Source organism: Morone saxatilis, unplaced genomic scaffold (genome assembly GCF_004916995.1).
Source record: "Morone saxatilis isolate NCDOM2014 unplaced genomic scaffold, NCSU_SB_2.0 Contig1, whole genome shotgun sequence".
Classification (NCBI taxonomy): domain Eukaryota; kingdom Metazoa; phylum Chordata; class Actinopteri; family Moronidae; genus Morone; species Morone saxatilis.
This window is the reverse complement of record NW_023339651.1, coordinates 2982059-3003292: the sequence shown is the minus strand read 5'-3', so window position 1 is coordinate 3003292 and position 21234 is coordinate 2982059. Positions and strand designations below refer to the sequence as shown.

At 41.2% G+C, this 21234-nt stretch overlaps 1 protein-coding gene across 1 annotated transcript in view; it reads right to left on the bottom strand.

The window, feature by feature from the left end:
- The window catches only part of skap1 (src kinase associated phosphoprotein 1), a 36248-nt gene that overhangs the window by 4580 nt on the left and 10434 nt on the right, over positions 1–21234 (bottom strand). The window contains exons 5-11 of the mRNA XM_035664781.1: positions 11041–11121; positions 10826–10909; positions 10614–10738; positions 9776–9839; positions 7274–7471; positions 4820–4873; positions 4592–4701 (exon numbers count right to left, since the gene is read on the bottom strand). Coding sequence (XP_035520674.1) covers positions 4592–4701; positions 4820–4873; positions 7274–7471; positions 9776–9839; positions 10614–10738; positions 10826–10909; positions 11041–11121 — 716 coding nt within the window. The remainder of the gene's footprint in view (positions 1–4591; positions 4702–4819; positions 4874–7273; positions 7472–9775; positions 9840–10613; positions 10739–10825; positions 10910–11040; positions 11122–21234) is intronic.

Here is a 21234-nt window from a genome sequence, read left to right as displayed (position 1 = left end):
CACACACACACACACAATCCCAAATGCATACAAACTAGGGGGAGTGCTAATAAGCCTGACACATGAGGCATCTTTCCTCGGCCACCAGCTGACTGAGGCAGGCCTTGGGCGTGATGGAGCGCAGGAAGTCTCTCATTGCCCTGCCGCTGAACCCGCCGCCTGGGTGTTACAATCTCCCTCCCTCCCTCCTTCCTTCCCCATCTCCAACCCCCTCCTTCCTTTTCCTCTCTTTCCATCTCTCCTGAAGCAGCCTTTTCCGCTTGCATCCTCTCTTGTTTTTTTTTTTTATCTGTGTTTCTTTCTCTCCTCTACATGGGCTCATCAGATACACTGCAGCTCTCTGCAGTTCTTCCATCACTGGTCACTCTAACAAAGAAACATGGACACCAACACAGACAGAAGCAGATGATCTGTAACCCGCTATCAGGTTAGCGAGCTCTCCTCACTGCTCACATAAGGCACACCTCAATAAACGACCTGATAATACCTCAAACTGGGAGGAAAAAGTGCTTATTTTGGGGAGGTTATTAGGATTCTGTGCCAAAAGAAATCTTGTCGAAATCCATCCAGAAATATGGACGATAATTCTGCACAACCAGAGATCGAAATGGCTACTTAGTGTCCATTTTTTCCAAGTGGGCTTTTAATTAAATCAGTGAATTGGCTTCAAATTGGAAACATGACAGAGCATGAGAACGTTTGAAAATATCTCAGGGACGATGAGATTTAATAAAAAGAAAACCTACTCGCTCCTTTCTAATGCACGCCTGGGATTACAGATAGCTCCTTAACTTAATAGCAATTTAAAGTGGATTTGTGTATGCCACTGAGTGTCTGTAATGATGGCTGTTTACGCCGCCCCTCATTTATAATAATTAAGCAGAATGGATTGGGGGTGGGTTGCTCGGACGCGGTTCTGGGCTATTGGCTTGGGCTGAATAATGACCTACTGTAGTTGACCGGGGGATGACCGCTGCCTCCTGCATGACCCCAAACCCCAGACTCACCCCCTGCTACTTTGGGTGGTAAATAGGATGTCTTGCCTGTCTATAGCGTCTTGGTGTCTATGGCCACAATAGCAGCTAGGGGTCTTTAAATGGGTGTGTGACAGAGAAAAGGAGAAAGGAGAGGGGGGGACAGGGTTCACACAAAAGAATAAAGGGATCCACTCTCTTTGTCTCTCTTGCTTGACTTTTCCCATCTGATTGTTTGCCCACTTTTCCTTTTCTTCAGCCGCATTCAGTCGGTGTGACCTATGGGCGGCAGGCCAAACCGACTTGTTAAACATAGAAGAATCCTGTTATGACTCTAAAATAAGACAGGTAGCCTTGGACAGAAAACGAGTGGCCATTAAAACACAGAAGTTCTTACTTCAATTTCTAACGTCACAACTTGTATTTACACGCAGCGAGTAAACCTGTAAGGTTGTAAATCAGCTTCTGGTGTTTGAATAAGTTGTCATTTAATAAACAAGACTCTGCTGGATGCCGCCACAAGGTGTCAGTGGTGTCCATGTTCTCATTGTCTCTAACAAAACAGCTGCGGCTGAACACTTTGGCCAAATGTGATGTGACGCTACGGTTTGGGAGACGCGCCGGATTGGCTGGCCCGTCTCCCTCTCTCTGGCTTTTGGTTGGACAGCGGATGGAGGAGGAGAGGTGAGCAGGGCGAGGGGAGAGGAAGAGGAAGAGGAAGAGATGGCAGCAGCGCTTGCCAGAGTTTTAAGGACCCTGGATGGGTTTGTGCCATAAATCTCTTCCCACTCCATCCCGCCGTTCTCCATGAGTGCCTGTGGGAATACAGGAATGTGACAGCTGACCTGTAGAGCCCATGTCTTTTGAATCTGGATACATAAATTAGAGGGCAAGAATGCAGGACAACCTTATGGTTGAGTGTGGGGACACGGCCGACAAAGTACACAAGCATTACACATGTCAGGGAGAAGCGAAACAATCGCTTATAGTGGCTAAAAGATGATAGATTAATCCAACACTTCAACAACACGTTGTAAATGATAAGTCTCTCCGTCCGTTTGAGGCTGTGATGCAGTGGAAATGTGTGGGAAACGTCTCCACAATTTAAATCGAGTTAGAAAATCTGAGAGTGTGATATTGCAGAAAACAGAGCTCGCCATTATTTGTCATCACACACTAAAATGTCAGTGTAAAGCCATAATGCGCATTAGAAAAATGCAAGCTCTCAGAAATGAAATGCCAGAGCAAAAACTCACAAGACAGATTTCACGGTGCGTTTCTACCTCATGTATCAGCGCGCTGAGCATCGCCATGGAGCTCTGCGGAAAGCAAGTTAGGCATCGCTGAAACCGGCGGCAGAGGCACACTACGAGATTAATTCTCTTGAACTAATGGGTTTCATATGAGTTGTGAGGTTCCTAATTTATTTACTTTGTCAGTGATACACAGATACACGCACACACAAGGGGGGGAGAGAAGAAAAAAAACACAAATACAGTAAAAATGCCCCCACTTTACAGTAAGTGAGAGATCAATAATGATGGATGAGGGCCTTTTATACAATCGGCATGTTCTCCTCAGTTCACAGCCATATGACACCACGCCTGTGGCTATCCCATTCTGCACTTCAGCAGTCAATCACATCCCAGCTTTAAAAATAACAGTTTGTTAGCACCATTGATTTAGCACTTAGAGCGTGTCCTTATTACCTTGTAATTATGGTCAGTGTTGACATAACAGCACAGACAACCAGGCCTCCCACCCTCTAAGAGAATTTATGGGCCCTGGTTTTATTACGGCCATTTCATGTGTCTGGGTCCCCAGTTAAGCGACAGACTTGAGTTCTAGCCAAGGGCCCGTATTTCACTCATCGAGGTCAGGGTTCTCAGGAATCCCCCCGTAAAAACTGAACGCCGACGGGGGCCCGCGTGCACACACAGAAGACGCGGGGAAGCCCTCCCCACGGGCTCATTAAAATAAATAGCCGATTACAGGCTATAATCCAAATAATGCTATTCATGAGGGAAATGTGATGCTTTCGGGACGCAAAACGGGACACGGGTGGAGTCGTGTCTTCACACAAAACATTCGGAAGCCGTCCGGAGATCAGCTCTAAATAATTTACAACCGGCCCCTCGCTTTAAATCCATTAGAGGATAGTTTTAATACTCGCTCGTATAGTCTGTCACCATGTTATGACTTTAAGCGCACAGCTCGACAAAACAAGAGTAATCTGTGTCATTAAGATTGTGAGATACTACAACCAAATCTTTGCTTCCAACCTGGACTTAGTTTGCTTTTAAGGTCCCCGGTGAAGCAGTAATCTGATCCATACAGTGAAAAGTAATACGCAGGGCAGGGCTGAGGCAGTTTGAGGCGGATCTGTAGCTCAGAGCCAGGTCTCCATTGTTTCCACCAAGTACGCTGCCTTTGTCATCTGTGTGTGAAAAATGGACATGGCTGTTTTGACATTTTCCCCCTATCAACCAGCACGCACAGACAGAGAAGGCTGGCATCTCATTAATCTGACACTGCCAAGAAAACCTCAATTAAAAGTCCATCTTCTGTGAAGGGCATATTTCACCTGTGTCACGTCTGCTCTTATAAACAAAAAGGCTCTATGTTTGTTTGTTTGTCGATGTAAAAAAGTAAAACCTCGACTTCTTTAATTCACAATAAAAGTAAGAACGTTATTGTTTCTGTGCTAAAACGACTCAAAACATTACTAATAATTAACATTCAAAAGGCTCCAGCTGCTGATTAAAGATGCATAAAATCATGAGGTTGAATGTGTAATTTCTCAATCCCAAACCACATAATTACCAACAAAAAAAATAAAAGCTGAACACACTGTAACGTCTCCCTCCCTCGGCTCTTCAGATAATTTAGCCTAAACACAGAACATGATGATTCGATTTCAAACCGACCAATAGCAACAGTCTGGGAACAAGTCCCTGAACGCAGCAGAGTAAAAGTGCCCAAATTACAAGCCATTGATTTCCAGTAGGGTGGCTTTTCACTGGTAGATACTCTGCATGTAACTTACAAGATGGCCATAAAACACGAGGAGAGAGATTGAGAGAAAAGAGCTGAGATGCAGGATGGCTTCACCTGCAGTTTATGTCAAACGGAAAAGGAAGAGCTTCGCATGGCTGCCTACTCAATTAACCCCTGTGATAGAGGCTCCGTAATGAACAACAGCACCATTACGCAGCGCCCCGAATGGCACTTCACCCTAGTGGCCTGGGAAAAAACAGACAATGCCACTGTTGGTGCTTCGCTGCTGCATCAGGATACAAGTGCTCACTAATAGAGGAATTTAGATGTTGGGGATATCAGCATGTTCAGAAAGTAAATGAGGACAAAGCGATTACTGGAGTTGATGTTTAAGCCTTAAATAATTACACATTCTACACGTCTGCGTCACATTTTTACTCATTTTAAACTACTGTAATTACTCCTGTAATTACGTCAACGAGTCAAGGGTGCAATCAGGAATGGTTCCCATTAGAGATGAATGGCAGAACAGTAATCTCTTATCTCCTACTGACTGAAAAAAAAAACAACACAGATTTCTGAGAGAGGCTTAAATAAGCTCTCGGATTATTTTTGCTCACCTTGCTAATGATGTAGATGAGATCTCCTCTCAGGAAGTCAAGCTCGTCTGGCTCGTCGGCCTGGCAGTCCCATAAACCCTGGTAGTAGTTAGCATAATCTGATGACCAAGCTGAGAGGAGATGCAGAGCACAGATTTAAATAAAAGAGAACAAGTTCTCTAATAGTTTGAACTATTAAGCTGCAAATTTGTTGTCGTTATAAGCAGAAGACCATAATGAGGTTCTGACCTGATTTGTTGTTCTTCTCACTGTTCGGATCCATCGGATCTGGGAAATCCTCTTCTAAACAAACAAAATACGACAAAATTATATTTGTGACAGAACATTTATAACGTTTATGAGCATTTTCTAACTAGATATCAGCACCTAAACATCTAATTTAATTATTTAACAGGACAAAACAGCAAAATAATGATAGGAAAGAAGTTCAGAGACTGAACAGCTATTTTTTATTTAAAGATTTTGTTTTGGCAGCATGAAGCTAAAAAATGACAGAACAAAACAAACAATCAGCCAATCCCTGATGTATTTCCACATGATAACAGATGTGTATTTTACTTTAACTGGACAGAACTCCTCAATTTATCTGAGACCCGGGCAGGAAAAGTGAAAGAAAAAAGAGGCCGTCTTTAAGGCACGCGGAGGCGGACGTGTCATTGACTGTTGGGCGTGGCACCCGGTGGTCTGAGAGGTGACACAGTGATATGCCTGCCCTCTGTCTCCCACATCCATCCTTAACAGCAGCAGGCTGACAGCAACGCCACAACCCAGCAACACTATCCACCTTCCAGCACAACCTGCGCCTCTGCTTCCAGGAACACCAGGAAGGACGACACACACACACACACACACACAGAAAACACACACACACATACACATACTGTGTATCCACATGCATATTTGTGATGTGTACAGTTTGGATGCATGTGTCTTATGTGTATCTTCTTCCCCTGCTTTTTCTGTCCCAAAAACACACAAACAAAACAAAACTACCTTTTAAAATGCAAAGATTATTTATATATATTCATTATTTGTGAATTAATTATGGCGTTGTTACCACACCAGAGTCCAAACATTTGTTCAGCACTCTTCAACTGCTGTACAGAAGAGCATCCTTCAGTTGAGAGGCCACCGCTATGGGCCAACGGTTTCTATATCAAAGTGATTTAATTTTCCAGTCAATAAAATCAGTCATCAGCACCAGAGCCAATACCACCATCGCTCTGCAATCTGCCTGCAACCGAGACACGTTCAGAGTTTTGCTTCGACAAAACCGAAAGAGCTCATCACAGAGAAAATGATGCTTCACTCGCACTCGACATTTCTCCGCTAGTTCGGATGCTACACATGCAAGACGGTATCTGACTATTTTCCAGATATTTAAGGTTAACAACTTTCTAAAAAATGATCACAACTTGAGCGACAACTCTTGCGAGGTAATCATAAACACTCATGTGAGCAACGAATGAAGTAATGTCCAAGAAAATAAAGTCACTGCAAAGACTACTATCCAAAAATATTTCTATTTGTTGAGAAAAAACGACACACGCAGCTTTTCTTGTCTTTTTTCGGATCCCGATCAATAAAAACAACCGTAAAAATCAAATAATTTAACAGTATCTAATCACTGTGTAGAAGCTGTAAGTGAGCAAAGAGAGGTGCAGAGTGATTGATAAGTGAAGGGGTGAGAAAGTGAACGAAAGAGCCCGTCATTCGATATGCCATCTGTGGTCAGGGTCTGTACCTCTTCCCAGATGGCTTTGAACGCCGACGTGACAGACTGAAGACTGATTTCCCTCTCACCAGTGATTTTGGCAAAGGTAATGTACTCACTGAGTGAAACAGAATCTTGATGTATCTTATTTAATAGAAAGAGTGATGGACGACGGCCCTGAGAAGATCAGATCACCCCTTTTGTCCTTCCCGGGATCTTGTAGCCACCCTGACACATGGGACTGTCTCTCTCTCAGTAGGGACTCACACGCTCTGGTCTCGTAACATTCTCAATCAAACTCTAATTTCTATTAAACATGTGACATTAAGAGCTCCAGAACTATTTTAAGACCAGAGAGATGCAGTTTTTACTTCCCTTTCAGCTAAATTGCTGTTGCTAGGCAATTTTAGCCAAAAAACTCTGCTTAGTGGATTGAATTGTAGGCGATTTGTTGCCTGGCAACATTAGCTAATTGGACGTTCTATGACAGAGCATTCGGAAACCACACAGCTCTCGCTGATTTCAACAACATGACTGTTTTTCAACAGATAGCTCAGTGAGATAAGGAGGGAGAGCAGAAGTAAAAGCTGATTTCTAGTCTGGTGTAAGTCGAGTCTTCCCTTCCGGCCCTGTGTGCCTCTCTGCAGCAGCCGCCTCAGTCCTGACAAGCTTATTAGTGTTGCTTGATTTAAAATGAGTGATCAGTCTGGGTGTTGTGGTGATAGGGAGGCACCTGGCAACACAAATTTCACAGCCAGGGGAGATCATCACAAATATTTCTTGTTGCGAAAAATCCCTTAGGGCTTGAGTGTGTGTGTGTGTGTGTGTGTGTGTGTGTGTGTGAGAGAGGCTCTATTTGTCTGACCGAGTATCATGAGAGTTTGTGTGTGCAGCCTTCCTGTCTATTTATCTGTGTGTGTTATGGTGGGTGGCGCGTCTCTGCATGCGCGGTAACCACATCCTCATACCCGGCAGGACCTCGTAGATATCCTCGTCCTCGTCGTCGACCTCCCCAATCTCACGCCCTCCTCCCTTTCCGACGCCGTGAGAGGCCTGAGCAACGCCGGGCCGAAGCTGGGGAGGGCCGGTCACCCCCTCAATGTCATCATAGGTCTCCTCTTCGTCCTCCTCGTCGTCATCGACAGGGATGTCGGTGGAGCTGAGATCTACGAGGGAAGGAGAGACAACGTGATGGGCGGCGTTAGCATCAAGATGGAGCACAGCGTGCCACAAAAGACACACACATGCATTAAAAGGGTAAAGTAAGAGAAATGCTCCTGAATGCACAACAGTCTCGGACACGTGCCACATAGGAGCAGAGACAAGCACTCGAGGCTTGAATTGTGGCTGCAAATAACAATCCTTCTCATCATCTATTAATGTGTTTGTAATTTTTTTGATTAAGCAAATTCATTGCTGAGTCTGAAATAATGACAAATGGACAATAGTATTTCCCAGAGTCTTCAAACTGCTGGTTTTGTCTGTCTAACAGTCCAAACATTAAAAAAGTATAATGATATAAAACACAGAAAAGCAGTAAATCGTCACATCTTGAGAAGTCAGAACCAGCAAATGATAAATTACTTAAATGATCTCGTATCAATTGTCGTCGATCCACTGATCGATTAACCGACTTCCTCTTTCAGCATTAGTTTCAGCTCTGACCTGGTAGATCACCTGATCGCCGACCGGCATGTCATCATCTTCTCTCTCTCCCTACTTTTCTATCGCTCTTTAGCTGCTCTATCAAATAAAGGCAGTAAAAAGCCAAAAAAATAATATAAAAATAAAAATAAACCATTGGCCAATTGTTGCTTTTTTTAAATGACTCAATAATCTCTAAATAAATAAAAATAAATTAGAAATAAATTTCTAATCTCCTTGAATATGGGTCAATATGAAAATGTCATCTCACGACTATCCTGCCATTAATTAACAAAATATTATATAACTTACATGTTGTCTTGTGGCAATTTAAAATAAACCAGAAGATCAATATAGGACTGTATGTTAGGAATATTAACAATTATCCCAATAATGGAAATTCACCACAAGCAACTTATGGGAGTGTCTTCTACTGCGACCTGCGATAAAATCTTACACTGTCCCATCCTTAGTCTCGTACACAGGCCCTTAGATCTTTAGGAAGGAGACAGCTGGTGGAGCCTCGCGTCAGAACCAAATCATGGTGAAGCTGCTTTCAGCTATATATAATCTAAAGTAGAATCTCTGCTGTTCTCCTGTGCCTTTATATCCAACTTACAACTTATTATAGCACTTTAACTGCACTCTAACTTTATTTCTGGTCTATTATTTTATATTTTATTTATTTTTTATGCATGTTATTTCATTTTAATTTCTCTTCTTTTGTTTTTTTCTTTTTTCTGAACGCCTCTTTAACCCAATTATTGCCTGTGTTTGAAATTTGCTATATAAATAAAGCTGCCTTGTCTTGTGATAAGATGTATATAATATAATCGCATACATGTGTGTGATATCTCTCTCTCTCTCTATCTTCCTCGTCTATCATCACTATCAAATAAAGGCCAAATGCCAAAAATAATAATAATAAAAAAAAGCTGAATTTCTATAAAAATGAAGTTATACATTAAAAAGAAAAGTCAGGCTTGTTCTCAGGCAAATTCAGTGGGTGAAGTTAACAATCATAATAAACATCTAATGCTCTGGATCAGCCTGCATTTCGTAGTAAAACTGGGCTGGAAGGAAGTAAGACAAACTGCAGAGTGTCTGTTACTTCCCGCAAATCGGTGGCCCGGCCTGAGCCCATTTTAGAGTAGAGCAGGCTCGGCTGCTCGCTCAGATGGAGGAGCCGTCTCATTGCAGGCGACTGGCCACTGTAACACAGGGTATCAGGTCCTCGGCCGTACACCAGCGGCCAAGCAGAAATCAATGTCACTGGAGGATAACCAGAACATCTACCAATCAATTTCCTGTAAGTTGGAATTCGGTAGGAGGGTTAGGGGAGGAGTGGTTGCGGGGGGTGGAGGAGAACTAGAGCTACACGATGGTGCACATGACATGGTCGGTGACATGTCGAACGAGGAGGTTCAGGACTCGTGTGTTTCGGCTGCGCAGTTGGTGATGGATCGGGTGGTTTTCATTTGAGTCAGAGATGATAAAGGGCTCCCTTTCACTTCTGACCTTTCTGCCCCTCGGAAACACGAGCAAACTTTAGCGGAAAATTGAGGAAAAAGGAGGTTGGAAGGTTTATACTGCTTTAACTGTATTTTCCAATTAACCTATGTGGCTTTTAAAAAGTCAGCTTAAGTCAATTTTGTTTATATATCCTAGAAGCAATTTGTCTTTCAGAGGGCTTTATGATGTGACATCCTCTATCTTTAAACCTTCGATTCAAATCAAGAAAGGAGCGACAAGGCAGCGGATGCTCTTCCGATAAAACTGCACTTGCAGTAGTTGCCAGAATAAACCACAAAGAGATGCTGACTTACCTTTAAGAACAAAATTGATTTGATCCACCCATTCTCTGGCCTCCTGAGGACTGCTGGCAGTGAACTGGAGGGAAAGAGCGACAATAATGCTGCAATTATCATCACATCTAAAAAAAAAGGTGCATTTATACGGATAAAAAGTCCTGATTTTTAATCTTTGAGACATTCACCAACTCTCTTTCTAGCTGTCTAATCAGGAAGAAAAAGAGTTCCCTTTTGTAATGGCTATGATATTGTCAGATCTAAATCTTTCTCTAAAATATTTAATTAAGACATATAAATTCTTAGTGACTGGGAAACTGGTGTTAATGTACCATACAGACATGAGAATAAAATGTTTTCCAAATGGATTCAGATTAAAGCCCCCGATTGATACTGGATTTTTGAAGCCAATATAAATATTTGAGTAATCTGATGATTATTTTCTCAGTTAACTAAATCACTTGTTCTATAAAATGTCACAAAACAGGGAAGAAACATCTTGATCACAATTTCCTCCCAAGTTTACATCCTCAAATCTCTTGTTATAAAACCAGCAAATATTAACATTTGAAAGCAGTGAATTTTGTGCACTTTTGGTTAAATAATGTAAATTAAACAACGGACAGAATTGTTGCAGAATGCTGAATTATTATTTCAGATAAGCACATATCATCTGATGAGTATCGACTGGGCTGTAACTTAGATTGTAGATATTTCCTCTACAGAAGAAGGACTGGTTTTTATGTAGGGACACTCCCACAGCCTCAAAAAGACTGAAAACACCATTACCAGAATAATATCTATCAAACTATAATAGTTATTTGAATTCCCTGGTACGTGTCGTGGTAACACCGACCTGGAAAGACCGCCGTCCGGGGGCGAAGAGCTCAAAACAGGCATTTTTTTTGGAGTCTTTTCTCAGGTTGGGCACCAGCTGCACGTTGTAGTCATTGATATAAAAGGAACCCTTCTGCTGTTTATCTGTATGGAGGAGAACACACGGTACGCTGTTATCTGATTCAATTTATGAACCTGTAATATTTCTGTATGCTGGCATTTCAAACAAACCTTTTTCACTCCCAAAGTAGTAGAATATCATATTGTTCAGAACACACCATCTCTTTTGCCACTCGGAGCCGAAGAAGCTGTGATCTGGAGAAATAAAGGAACCCTGAATTAAAATATATCAAATGGAGAATTACTCATATGAACAACATTTGTTCATATATATATATATATATATCTTTGAATTTATTCTTTCTCGTATCTACATGCTGCTATACCTCTCCGTTTCTTCTCCAAGTAGCCTTGCTTCAGGATGTTGTTGAGGCCCTGGGCTGCCACAAGGGGGATGTCATCAAAGACTGTGAACAGAAGCAGTTCATTTGTTTCTCACACTCATCATCATCATCACAATTTCCCAGAGCCCAAGGTGACTTCTTCTAATGTGTTGTTTTGTCCGACCAACAGTTCAAACCCCAAAGATATTCAATTTATAATGATATAAACAAGAGACGAGCAGCAAAATCCTCACATTTGAAAAGCTAGAACCAGTATGAAAGTATGGCGTTTTTCATGATAAATGAGTTAAAGCAATTCATTTGTTTTTGAAATAGGTTCTGTGAATCAATTGACTGATTGTTTCGGCGCTAACGCCTAATAAGCTGCACTTAAAACGGCCTTCATTCCCAAGGCAACACATGCACACACACACACACACACACACACACACAAACACCATGAATATAAAGTCTCCAACCCTGTGGATCAAATACATCCCTGCTAGGCTTTAGGAAACCAGGATCAATACATTTACAGTGCTGCTGAGCACTGCAGTCCATTCATCAGCTCACATTGCACTTTTAATGGGCGTAACCTTCCTGTGGAAATTCAAACAACTCTCTTCAATTTGCAAAGTCAAATTTTAAACATGATAGGACAATGGCACGACTTAAGAGGCTTTAATTAATTAGTGCAGTTGTTAGAAAAGCACTGCACAATGCAGTTTACACAGTATTTAGCCTACTGTGCCATTTGTGCTAGAGAGAAGAAGCTTAAAAGACATTTGTTTTGTTGCACTCTTCACATAATGACAGATACTTTTTGATATTAATACTGGAAATTTGCCCAAAAATACACATATTGTGTGTAAAAACTGTATTTTCTGCACAAAATTAGCTTGTGTGTGTGTCGGCTTAGATCTGAATATTGGTTTAGCCAAATTCTGTTAACCCCTCCTGAAACCTCCAAGGTCTATTACATATATCAGCTGCTGCAGTAAGTATGAGCAGCAGTAGACTGGCTGACTGTAGCAGCAGGTTTTGCCTCTCGCACATGGCCATTACCATTTATTCTTCTTATTCTTCTTCTGTGGCAGTGAACACAACACATGATCCCAAGATACTTGTGCTAAATTCAGAGCTAAACAACATACAGTATTTAGGGCGTAGAACAGTAACGTCAGGGGAAACAAACAGCAGAGCTACGTCTGACACTCCCCCACTTACACACCGGCAAGTTTCTCATAGCAGAGCAACTAGCCGAGCTACAACACAGCTAAGCACGTCTCTCAAATGGACATACATTTCCCTCTGCTCTGTTTTTGATGATGTAGTTACCCTTTAAAAATTACTTTCTTTGGGTTTTTCCGCTATATGGGATTTCTGGAATCTAACCGTAAACGTGAACCAGTTATACGGTGTGCAACTAAACCACCAAGATGCCTCGAGAGAAGCGGTTCGAAGCAGCTGGTCCATGTTTAAGTTGATCCTGAAGTTCTAGCAAGAAATTTGAATATTTGACATTTTTTTCTATCCTTTAGCCATTAGCGGGGAACTTGTAAAGTCGACCCCAGGTTGGCCTCAAGGGTCGACTTCCGCCCTGGCTTTTCCATGTGTCAAAAACAGAGCTCGGCTTCCTCCGAATTCATTAGTCAACAGGCATTAGCCTCGCAGGGGAAAAAGCAAAGGGAGAGCAGGAACCGCCTTTTTAGTCTGAGACATAGGAACAATTTAAAGACCATTTACACTAGTCAGTGTGACACCCCATTCAGACCGCGGATGACAAGGGGAATGCCTGGAGTCCATCCCTCTAAGAACGGACCTGTTTAACTGCTGGGGAAAACCAAACATGTCATCCCACAACTGAGTCCTCTGGTTTAAACAAAGAGCGTCCCCCAACATTAAACAAACAGGAACCTCTTTCTTGTTCATAAAAAAAAAACAGAAAAAAGGTTCCCAGCTGAACGCCCACTCCAACTCTCTTACAGTTGTTGTTTCCAGTCTATTGTTAGTGACCTCTTTCTGAATAACTCTGATCTACAGACCAAAACAAAAGCTGATACTGGCTTTTTTTGCACATTCCACAGATTTAAGTTCACAACAATCCAGCCAAACGGCACCGTTTCAGCTCGTGGGCCTGACAGATGAGCGGGTCATTGAAGAGCAGAGCCCCAGACACCTCACTGCGCTAACACGCTCACATATCATCAGCCTGCCTTTGTGGATGGACTGACCGGTGACACTATAAATACAGAGGTGCTAAGGACTGTTTCGTCAAAGAGAACCTGATTCAGTACATCATAACAAACAGTGGTCATTATGCTCCCCCACCTCATCTATCCGCCGGCAGTCCGTCCATTTTTTTCCTGGGCCTGCTTCCCTGTTGCGGCCCACTTCTAATCCCCTCATCTGTCTGCTTCTCTCGCTCTTCATTTATCTCAAAGGTCGGGGCCGGCTAATAGATGAGGAGGTACAAAATCAACACGGGATCACTCTGATCTGCTTGAGTCAATAAACATTACACATTCATGCGTGTTTAACACTTTAACGCCGGGTGACCTGACCTCACTTGACTGTCCACCTTTGTATGAATCTCAAAACACGTGGTGCAACTGAGTGGGTGCAAACACAAACCGTAGTGAAAATGGAAACACGTACACAATAGTTCTGGACTCTTCCACAGGGTAGCAGCACAACCTAAATGCACCACACAGCTTAATGCTACTTAATCCCACCCTAAACAAAAGCAGAACCTGATTGGTCCTCAGTTAACAATGCCTCCTTTAATGAGAATTACACACTAACACCTCTTTGGGACCCATGCAATTTTAAGTGGATATTCAGAGGTAATGTTATTTGAAAACGTGTAATTTAGGGCGTTAAAAAACCCCAACAACCATCATGGTGTTTGAGTTTGGAGCTTGACTACAGGCACAGAGAGACACATTAATGCATCTAATTAAGGCCTCATCAAAATCGCAGACAGACGGCACTCTTTCATAAAAATCATAAATTGCGTTATCAATTATTCAGGGCAATGCCACGACTTCATTTTCATCCCTTTTGCGTTTTAATTAGCACCATCCACAGCTTTGGTATTGACATTAATTTGATGGCAATTTATTGATATTTCAGCATAACTTATTTAGCTGAGTGCAATTACCAACAAAGAGAAGCAGATAGATGTGATGTTAGAGTCTCATCAGGTGTTTTGTAAATCAAGGTGAGGAGCTGTTACGGGCCTCGCTAACTGAATCTAACGGCTCTCAGTGGTCATCAGCTAGAAAAGATATGAGTCACCCCATTTCCAAATGGAAGGAAATAATCAATAGGAATTGACCAGAGATATGTGTTTAATTGATCCTGACAAAGGAACATTTCCATAAGCATGCTGACCTGTGTGCTGATAAGTGCTCCGTTCTGTTGCCTTCCTGAACTTGTTTTAAACTCGGGGGGGGGATACACAACAATGCATCTGAACTGCCAGCGGTTTGCCACAGCCGCAATCTCTCATTTGGTTATTCACACTCTCTCAGCATGGTGTTATGAGCTCAGCAGTTGATCCCGCAAGAAAAGGCTGATTTATGTTAGCATGACCAGAGGGAGTTAATGTATTCTCTCATTAAAATCCACTTTACTTAGGCTGAAAGTCAATCAAAGGCTGGATAGAGAGTGAATCAAAATGAAGGGAAATGGTTGGGTGGGAGGACTAATATGTTACATTAGATCTAACGGTGGTCATAATGCAACAAAGATGTTATGAAAATACAAAAACGCACTGAAGATGTTGATGGTGCTACAGAAGATGGAGAGTGAGCAGTCGCTTTAGCATCTTTTTTCTTTGAGGAGGCAGAGAGGAGCGACCGCACCGGCTGGGTTCAACCTCAGCAGAGGGAACGTGTACTTCCAGACGCAGGAACCACTCTTGTATCTTCAGCTATAGAGACATTTAAGTTAGCCAGTTACATGGAGAAAGACTGTGAGGTGATGGGGAGGAAAAGCCCTTTATCAGCATAAAAATCTGTCTTTCTTCTTTTGCTGTTCCATGCTGCTGAACTTCTAAAACTCAACCTAAAAATCAAGTATATTTATACTGTATATAGCGTAATATACTAATATACGTAATGTCTTACAGTATTTATGATGTTTGACACACAAAAAGTGTTTTAAAATAACGTGTAGGATGGGAGAAATGTTTAGAAAGACTGGAAATCAAAGAATTAACTTTGCTCATCAATGTCTATCAAGTGTATTTGAAGTCTGCATGTCTCTGATGTCTAATATCGGTTGTCTTATGTGGCTGCTCTATTTTGTTTTTAGTTAGTAGGTTTTACTGTGTATCGCTGTATGTGTCTGTTCTGTAACAGCTTTCATTGGGTTTCTTTTCATTTATGTCGTATTTTTCTATATGTGCGTTGATGCTTTTCTGTCTGCTGTACGGCCGCGACTAACAACATTTTTATTATTGTTTGATTCATTGTTCGGTCTATGAAATGTCATGAAATTGTAAAAAATGGGTTGACGTCTTCAAATGGCTTGATTTTTTTTTCAAAACCAAGGATATATAAATTTACAGACATAATAAACTAAGAAATCTAGCAAATACTTACATTTCAGAAGCTGGAACTAGTTTATTTTTTTGAATATTTGCACTAAAAAACAATAAATAAAGTGGTTGCTTATTCTTTGTTCTCTATGGATCAATTCATTAACATATAATTTCTGCTTTTTGTTGTGCTTGTTTGATTGTTTCTTTTAATTCTCAACATCAACCTGCCCAAGGACTGACAATGGAAATGATCCGTTAAATCTGGGAACATCACCCTGATGTTATTATTGATAGTGTGTGCGGTCCCTCATAGCTAAATAAATAAACTAAAGAGGTACTGAGAAAACTACAACATACAGCCAGCTAAATGCGTCCGTTAACACTGGCCACTTTATGGGATTTATACATCTACTGCATGTAGGAGCGTGTAAGAGAGGTGACCCCTTTAATAGGACAGGTAGGAATCAAAATCAGCAAGTTATCATATGTTTTCTTTCTCCTGTGCTTAGTCCTTGAGCACGGGGGGGCTCTCACAGTGCCTTTCGATGCAAGAGGTATTGCATTGAATGCAGCATCAGGGGGCAGGACCTGACCCCCATGTGAACTCTGCTGATGAGGTGAAACAGAAGGCAGAGAGAGGCTCCCCGGCCCTGAGGGGGCTGCGGGGAGGAATGCTGCTGACTCTACAGACGAAGCGAGCGAGACCGCAATCCTCTTCGATACTGTCCTTGATTAGGAAAAAGGATTCACTCGGTGCACCTTCACCCACCCGGCGCTCAATCTGCGCACAGGCCGAGCTAAATTGATACATTTTTCCTCATTACAGAAGAAGGCCTCTGCTGTGCGTCCCTCCAGCGAGGCGGCCGTCAAAAGGGAGGAGAGAGACTGAGAGGCACTGAGGTTAAGGGCAGAATGTCTTCCCTGCCCTCTTCTCCTCCCCCTGATTTGATTAGGACTTCAGTCATCGATACATAAACCGTGTTTAGAACCTCCTAATGCATGTGTTTGAACCAAAGAAAACATGCAGTGCATTATATCAGGCAGCATGATGCCTGTATCGTTGTCTAATAATGTTTAATGGGACCGGGAAATTATGCAGGGGTGATTAAGGATTTTTTTTTTTTGTTTGGATCAGGGATGTCAATCAGATTAAACAACAAATCTTCTGTCTCTGACTTGAGATAAAAGCTTTACGACTGAGCCTTAACAATACACACAGATGATCAGGTAAATATCTGAAATCACACTTTTTGGTTTTCTCAATTAAATTTCGATTCAGGAAATTCTGTAACACTTGAATGCAGAGCAGAGATATCTGGTGTTTCTCTCTTTTATTGTCTGCCTGATGCAATTTGGATTAAAAAAAATAATATATATATATTTCTGTGCCTCTACGCAGGAGATGTCAAGTCATTCTAGGCTCCGTTTTCCTACATTCAAACATCTCAGGCCGGCCACTGTAAAGACACTAAGGGGCTAAATTTACTATGTGACATCGGCTTCCCCCTGGGCAGCCATAAGCAGCGTATACAGCGACCCTGAATTTCCCTTTTCTAGATTTACTACCACTATTCAAATGCTTAACTGCAGATACAATGATCCTCTAATCGCTGGGGATGGTTTTCAGCTGCTTCACTGACACAGACAGGGGGAGACAAAAAAAGAAAAACAGTAGTAAGAATATAAATACCAACAATGGTGGAGTTCGGGCCCACAGGAGAGCCTGAATATGTGTGATAAAAACAGGATATAACAGAGCCTGGAGGGAGAAAACACTCCGAGAAAATCAACACACTCGCCCTCTGAATGTACAGTTATTGCAACTTTAAAATGCTTCTGTTATTTCCACTAAAATGCTTTAAAAAATAACATTAGCAATAATGGTAAGTAAATATGTTGGTGAGAACCATGTTATTGCACTGTGCTTGCTGAGCTGTATATCACGCCTATTACCTTTTTTTTTTTTATATAATTGCTCTTATTTTATTGTCACTGCGGTTACATATTACGCCAATAAACAATTATATGATGCCACCGTTCTTTGGCTGCTTTTAATAAATCACCAGAAAGCCCATGGGCAACAGGTGGTACAGAAAATGGATTCTGTCAAGGAAAATAAGGTCAAATGCATCAACAGCAATGTTTTGTTTAAATCTGATGCAAGTGGTTTTATTTAAAATAAGCATTTTTTTTATTTTTACATAAATGTTTTCAGATTTATATTTTAGTGGACAAAATTATAGATTTTTAACTTTATGGGATTTAAACTAAAACGCCAGTTCCAATGAACAAATCCTTAAAAGGTGATTATTTTATTTATTTATTAAATGCCACCGTACATTTTACTGTGTCCTAAATTAAATTTTAATATTAGCAGGAGACCAGCGAATAATTACTGTAATATATTGATTATATATTTCTAGCAAGTTTACATTCAGTCTTTAATAAACAAATATGAGTAATGGCTGAATAATGACTTAATTTGGCCTTTTTGAAAGAAATTACAATATGTTGCAATTCTTTTGTTGCTTGTTTTCCTTTTTTTTGCTACAAAAAATATAGATTAATTTTAAAATAGCTGCAGTACAATAAAACATAAGAATTGTGCCTGTTTATACTTTACTTTTATATAAGCGGTTAACAATAGTGAGTAAAATTATAACAAACTAATAACTGTGAAAGGAAAAGATTATCCATATTTTTTTTTAATCTCATCTTTTTTGTTTAAATATAAATAAGCAAATAACCCAGAAAAAGAAAATTCAAAAACAAATTGGTTCTTCAGTGTTTCATTCAGAGGAAAACAGTAAATCCACCTCTCTGACAGTAACTGCTGCAGGAGTCATTTCAAACTGACTTCATGACAAAATATAAATGAACTCATAGAAGAATATAATGCAATATAAAACTGCAAGGATGATGATTATTTGATAAAGTTTGTTTTGTTTTTTTATTACGTTTTACCAAACGCGACCAGAATTACAACCAGATATATTAAATTAAGCAAAATAGCCAGACTTACTAAATTTAAAAGTCTATAATTTAACCCTGTTTTTTAAGCCTGGCATTTTATAAGATGTAACTTTAACTGTGATCAGTGCTGTAAGGTATTTATATCTTTTAAGTTAATTAACCAAATGCATAATTGTTTAATTTAAATACAACTAATGACAGTTTCCAGGTTCTTTTGCTATAAAATATTTTCTCAATGGACTGGCTCCTGAGTCTATTTCTTTAAGATAAGCTAACTTACAGCAGGGGGCCACTATGAATCAATAATAAAAAAAAATTTCCATTGTAGATAAGCAATCTTCTAACAGCATACAAGCCCACAGCAGCCCTGTCCCACTTGGCACACACACACACACAGTGGTGACTTCTTCCAGCCGTGCGGAGATCCCAGCGTAAAGAGGGATGCATCCTCTACATCCTCGAATAACTCCACAAGGGCATGTTAATGACCTTAAAGTGCTACATTACAGCAACAATTAAACAGAGGGATCCCAGAGGCATTGGGAGCCGTCGTGTCACTGTCTGTGTACAGGCCAACACATCTCTCCCATCTCCATTTATTTCCCTAAGAAATCAGCGGGGCCACCTGGGCTTGGCATTGAAACTTCATTCATCTCCAGAAATGGATTCCAGTGGAGGGCAAAATCAAATTCTCATTTGCAAAGGCAGGGGGAGAGAAAGAGAGGGAGTGAATGCAGGAGGTACCTGGGAACGCTAACCTCTGGGTGAACCCGCCGCATCTGATAGTTTTGCTATTTGTCTGTGACATTGACAGCTCTGGGGGAGATTAGGAGCCACCCTGCCCCAGCTTCCCACTTTGCATTCTGCCTATGTGCCTCTTTACAGATGGACTGCTGCACATTTACCTTCGCCTGTTTTCCCTGGGTTTCAACACGGCGCTACACCGGAGGCAACGGAGGGATGTAATTATATGCAATGCAACAATAAAACAAAGCAAATGAGGGGATGGCTTGCAAAAACGGGAGGATGAAAAAACTACACGGTGTGGCTTTCGGTGGGGGTGAAGCCGGAGATGAGAGTGATGGATGCCCTTCGGTTAAATACGTCCAAATCCCCCCTTCAAGCCGCTCTCTTCTTGCCAGGCAGTGTGAGTGAGTGTGTGAGAGAGAGTGTGTGAGTGTATGTGTGTGTGTAAAATTCTGTAGTATAGGGTATTTTGGGGTGTTGGTGGTTGTCAGACCACAACACTCTGATGGCACAGAGGCATTGGAAGCCCTCTGTACTGTTTTCTCACCCAGAAAAAACAACAAAGATTCAATAATAATACAACAAAGTAAATTATGTAACATGCCTGACACCCCTAGAGAGTTTTGTGGCATCATTTTATGCTCACAACCATCAAATCATACAAACATGATATTTTCTGGTTTTGGAAGGGACGCACTAACAAAGGAAACCCTTTTTTTGTTATCCCTGTGCAGCCAGACAGAATATTTTTTAACATAAGTAACACAGTGCTAGACCACACACCACTGAAAACAGAAACGGCTCCTGGACTGGAGATGACTGTGAACTCGCTGTGTTTTACAAGAACAAATTGAGACGCCATGTCGTGTGACGAGAAAATGAAACTGGATTCCCTAAATGTTTCAGAACCAGCTGGTGGTTTTTGCCTATGCAGTTCTAATTTCCTGCAAAGCATCTGATTATGTGTGTGACTGAGCATTTGCTAACCCAATGTTTTGTTGTTGTGTTTGTTTGTGCAGACAGGAAACCAGCACATATACCAGCCCGTTGGCAAAGCAGGTAATAGACAGGCCTGTAAAAAAACGCTATTGTTGTATTCTCCCTTCTCTTTCTGTCTCCTAATCTCCTAAAGTATGTAGTTCACACATATACCATATACCTGTGTGTTTCAGTGTCTGCTTGCAGAGTACAGTCTGTTGCCACAATATGACAAATCTGATTGTGAACTGTGCAGCCTGTTGGCCAGCTAGCGAGCAAAGCAACCTCTGTTTATATGGACTCAAACAGCATGTCGAGCTCAATATGTTGTGTGCTCTGAGCGTGACTGCATCCACCCTGTAAGCAGGGTGAGATTTTGAAGGACAGTTTGTTTTTCTACAAGGAACTGTATTTTCTTCAGTTAATTCAAAACCGTTTTCATCATTCAGTTGTTTATTGTCACATAAAGCTGAAACAATTAGTTCATTAGTCAAACTAGAGATAATTAATTGCCAATATTTTAATAATGGATTATTTGTTTCAGATGTTTAATCAAGCAAAAATGTCAAAATATTGTTAGTCTCAGCTTCTCAAATGTGAGATTTTCTGGTTTTCGACTGTTGGACAGATAAAACAAGACTTTATTCACCTTTTCTTCAATAGACTAAATATTAATCGCTAATGAAAATAACCTTTAGCTGCAGTCCTACACTGTCAGTTGCTGGAGTACTTTGGTCCCTCAGCAAGAGCTGCTGATGAATATAAACTTTTAGGAGACTGTAAAACCGTGAGGAGAAATATGTTTTCACTTTTATATGTTGTTCCCTGCAGAGCATGCAGCTCCCCCAAAGAAACCCCCTCGACCCGGGGCCCAGAGCCAAGTGGGCAGTCTGGCCTGTCTAAATACTGGAGACAGTTACAACGATGGAGTCAAGGTACACACACACACA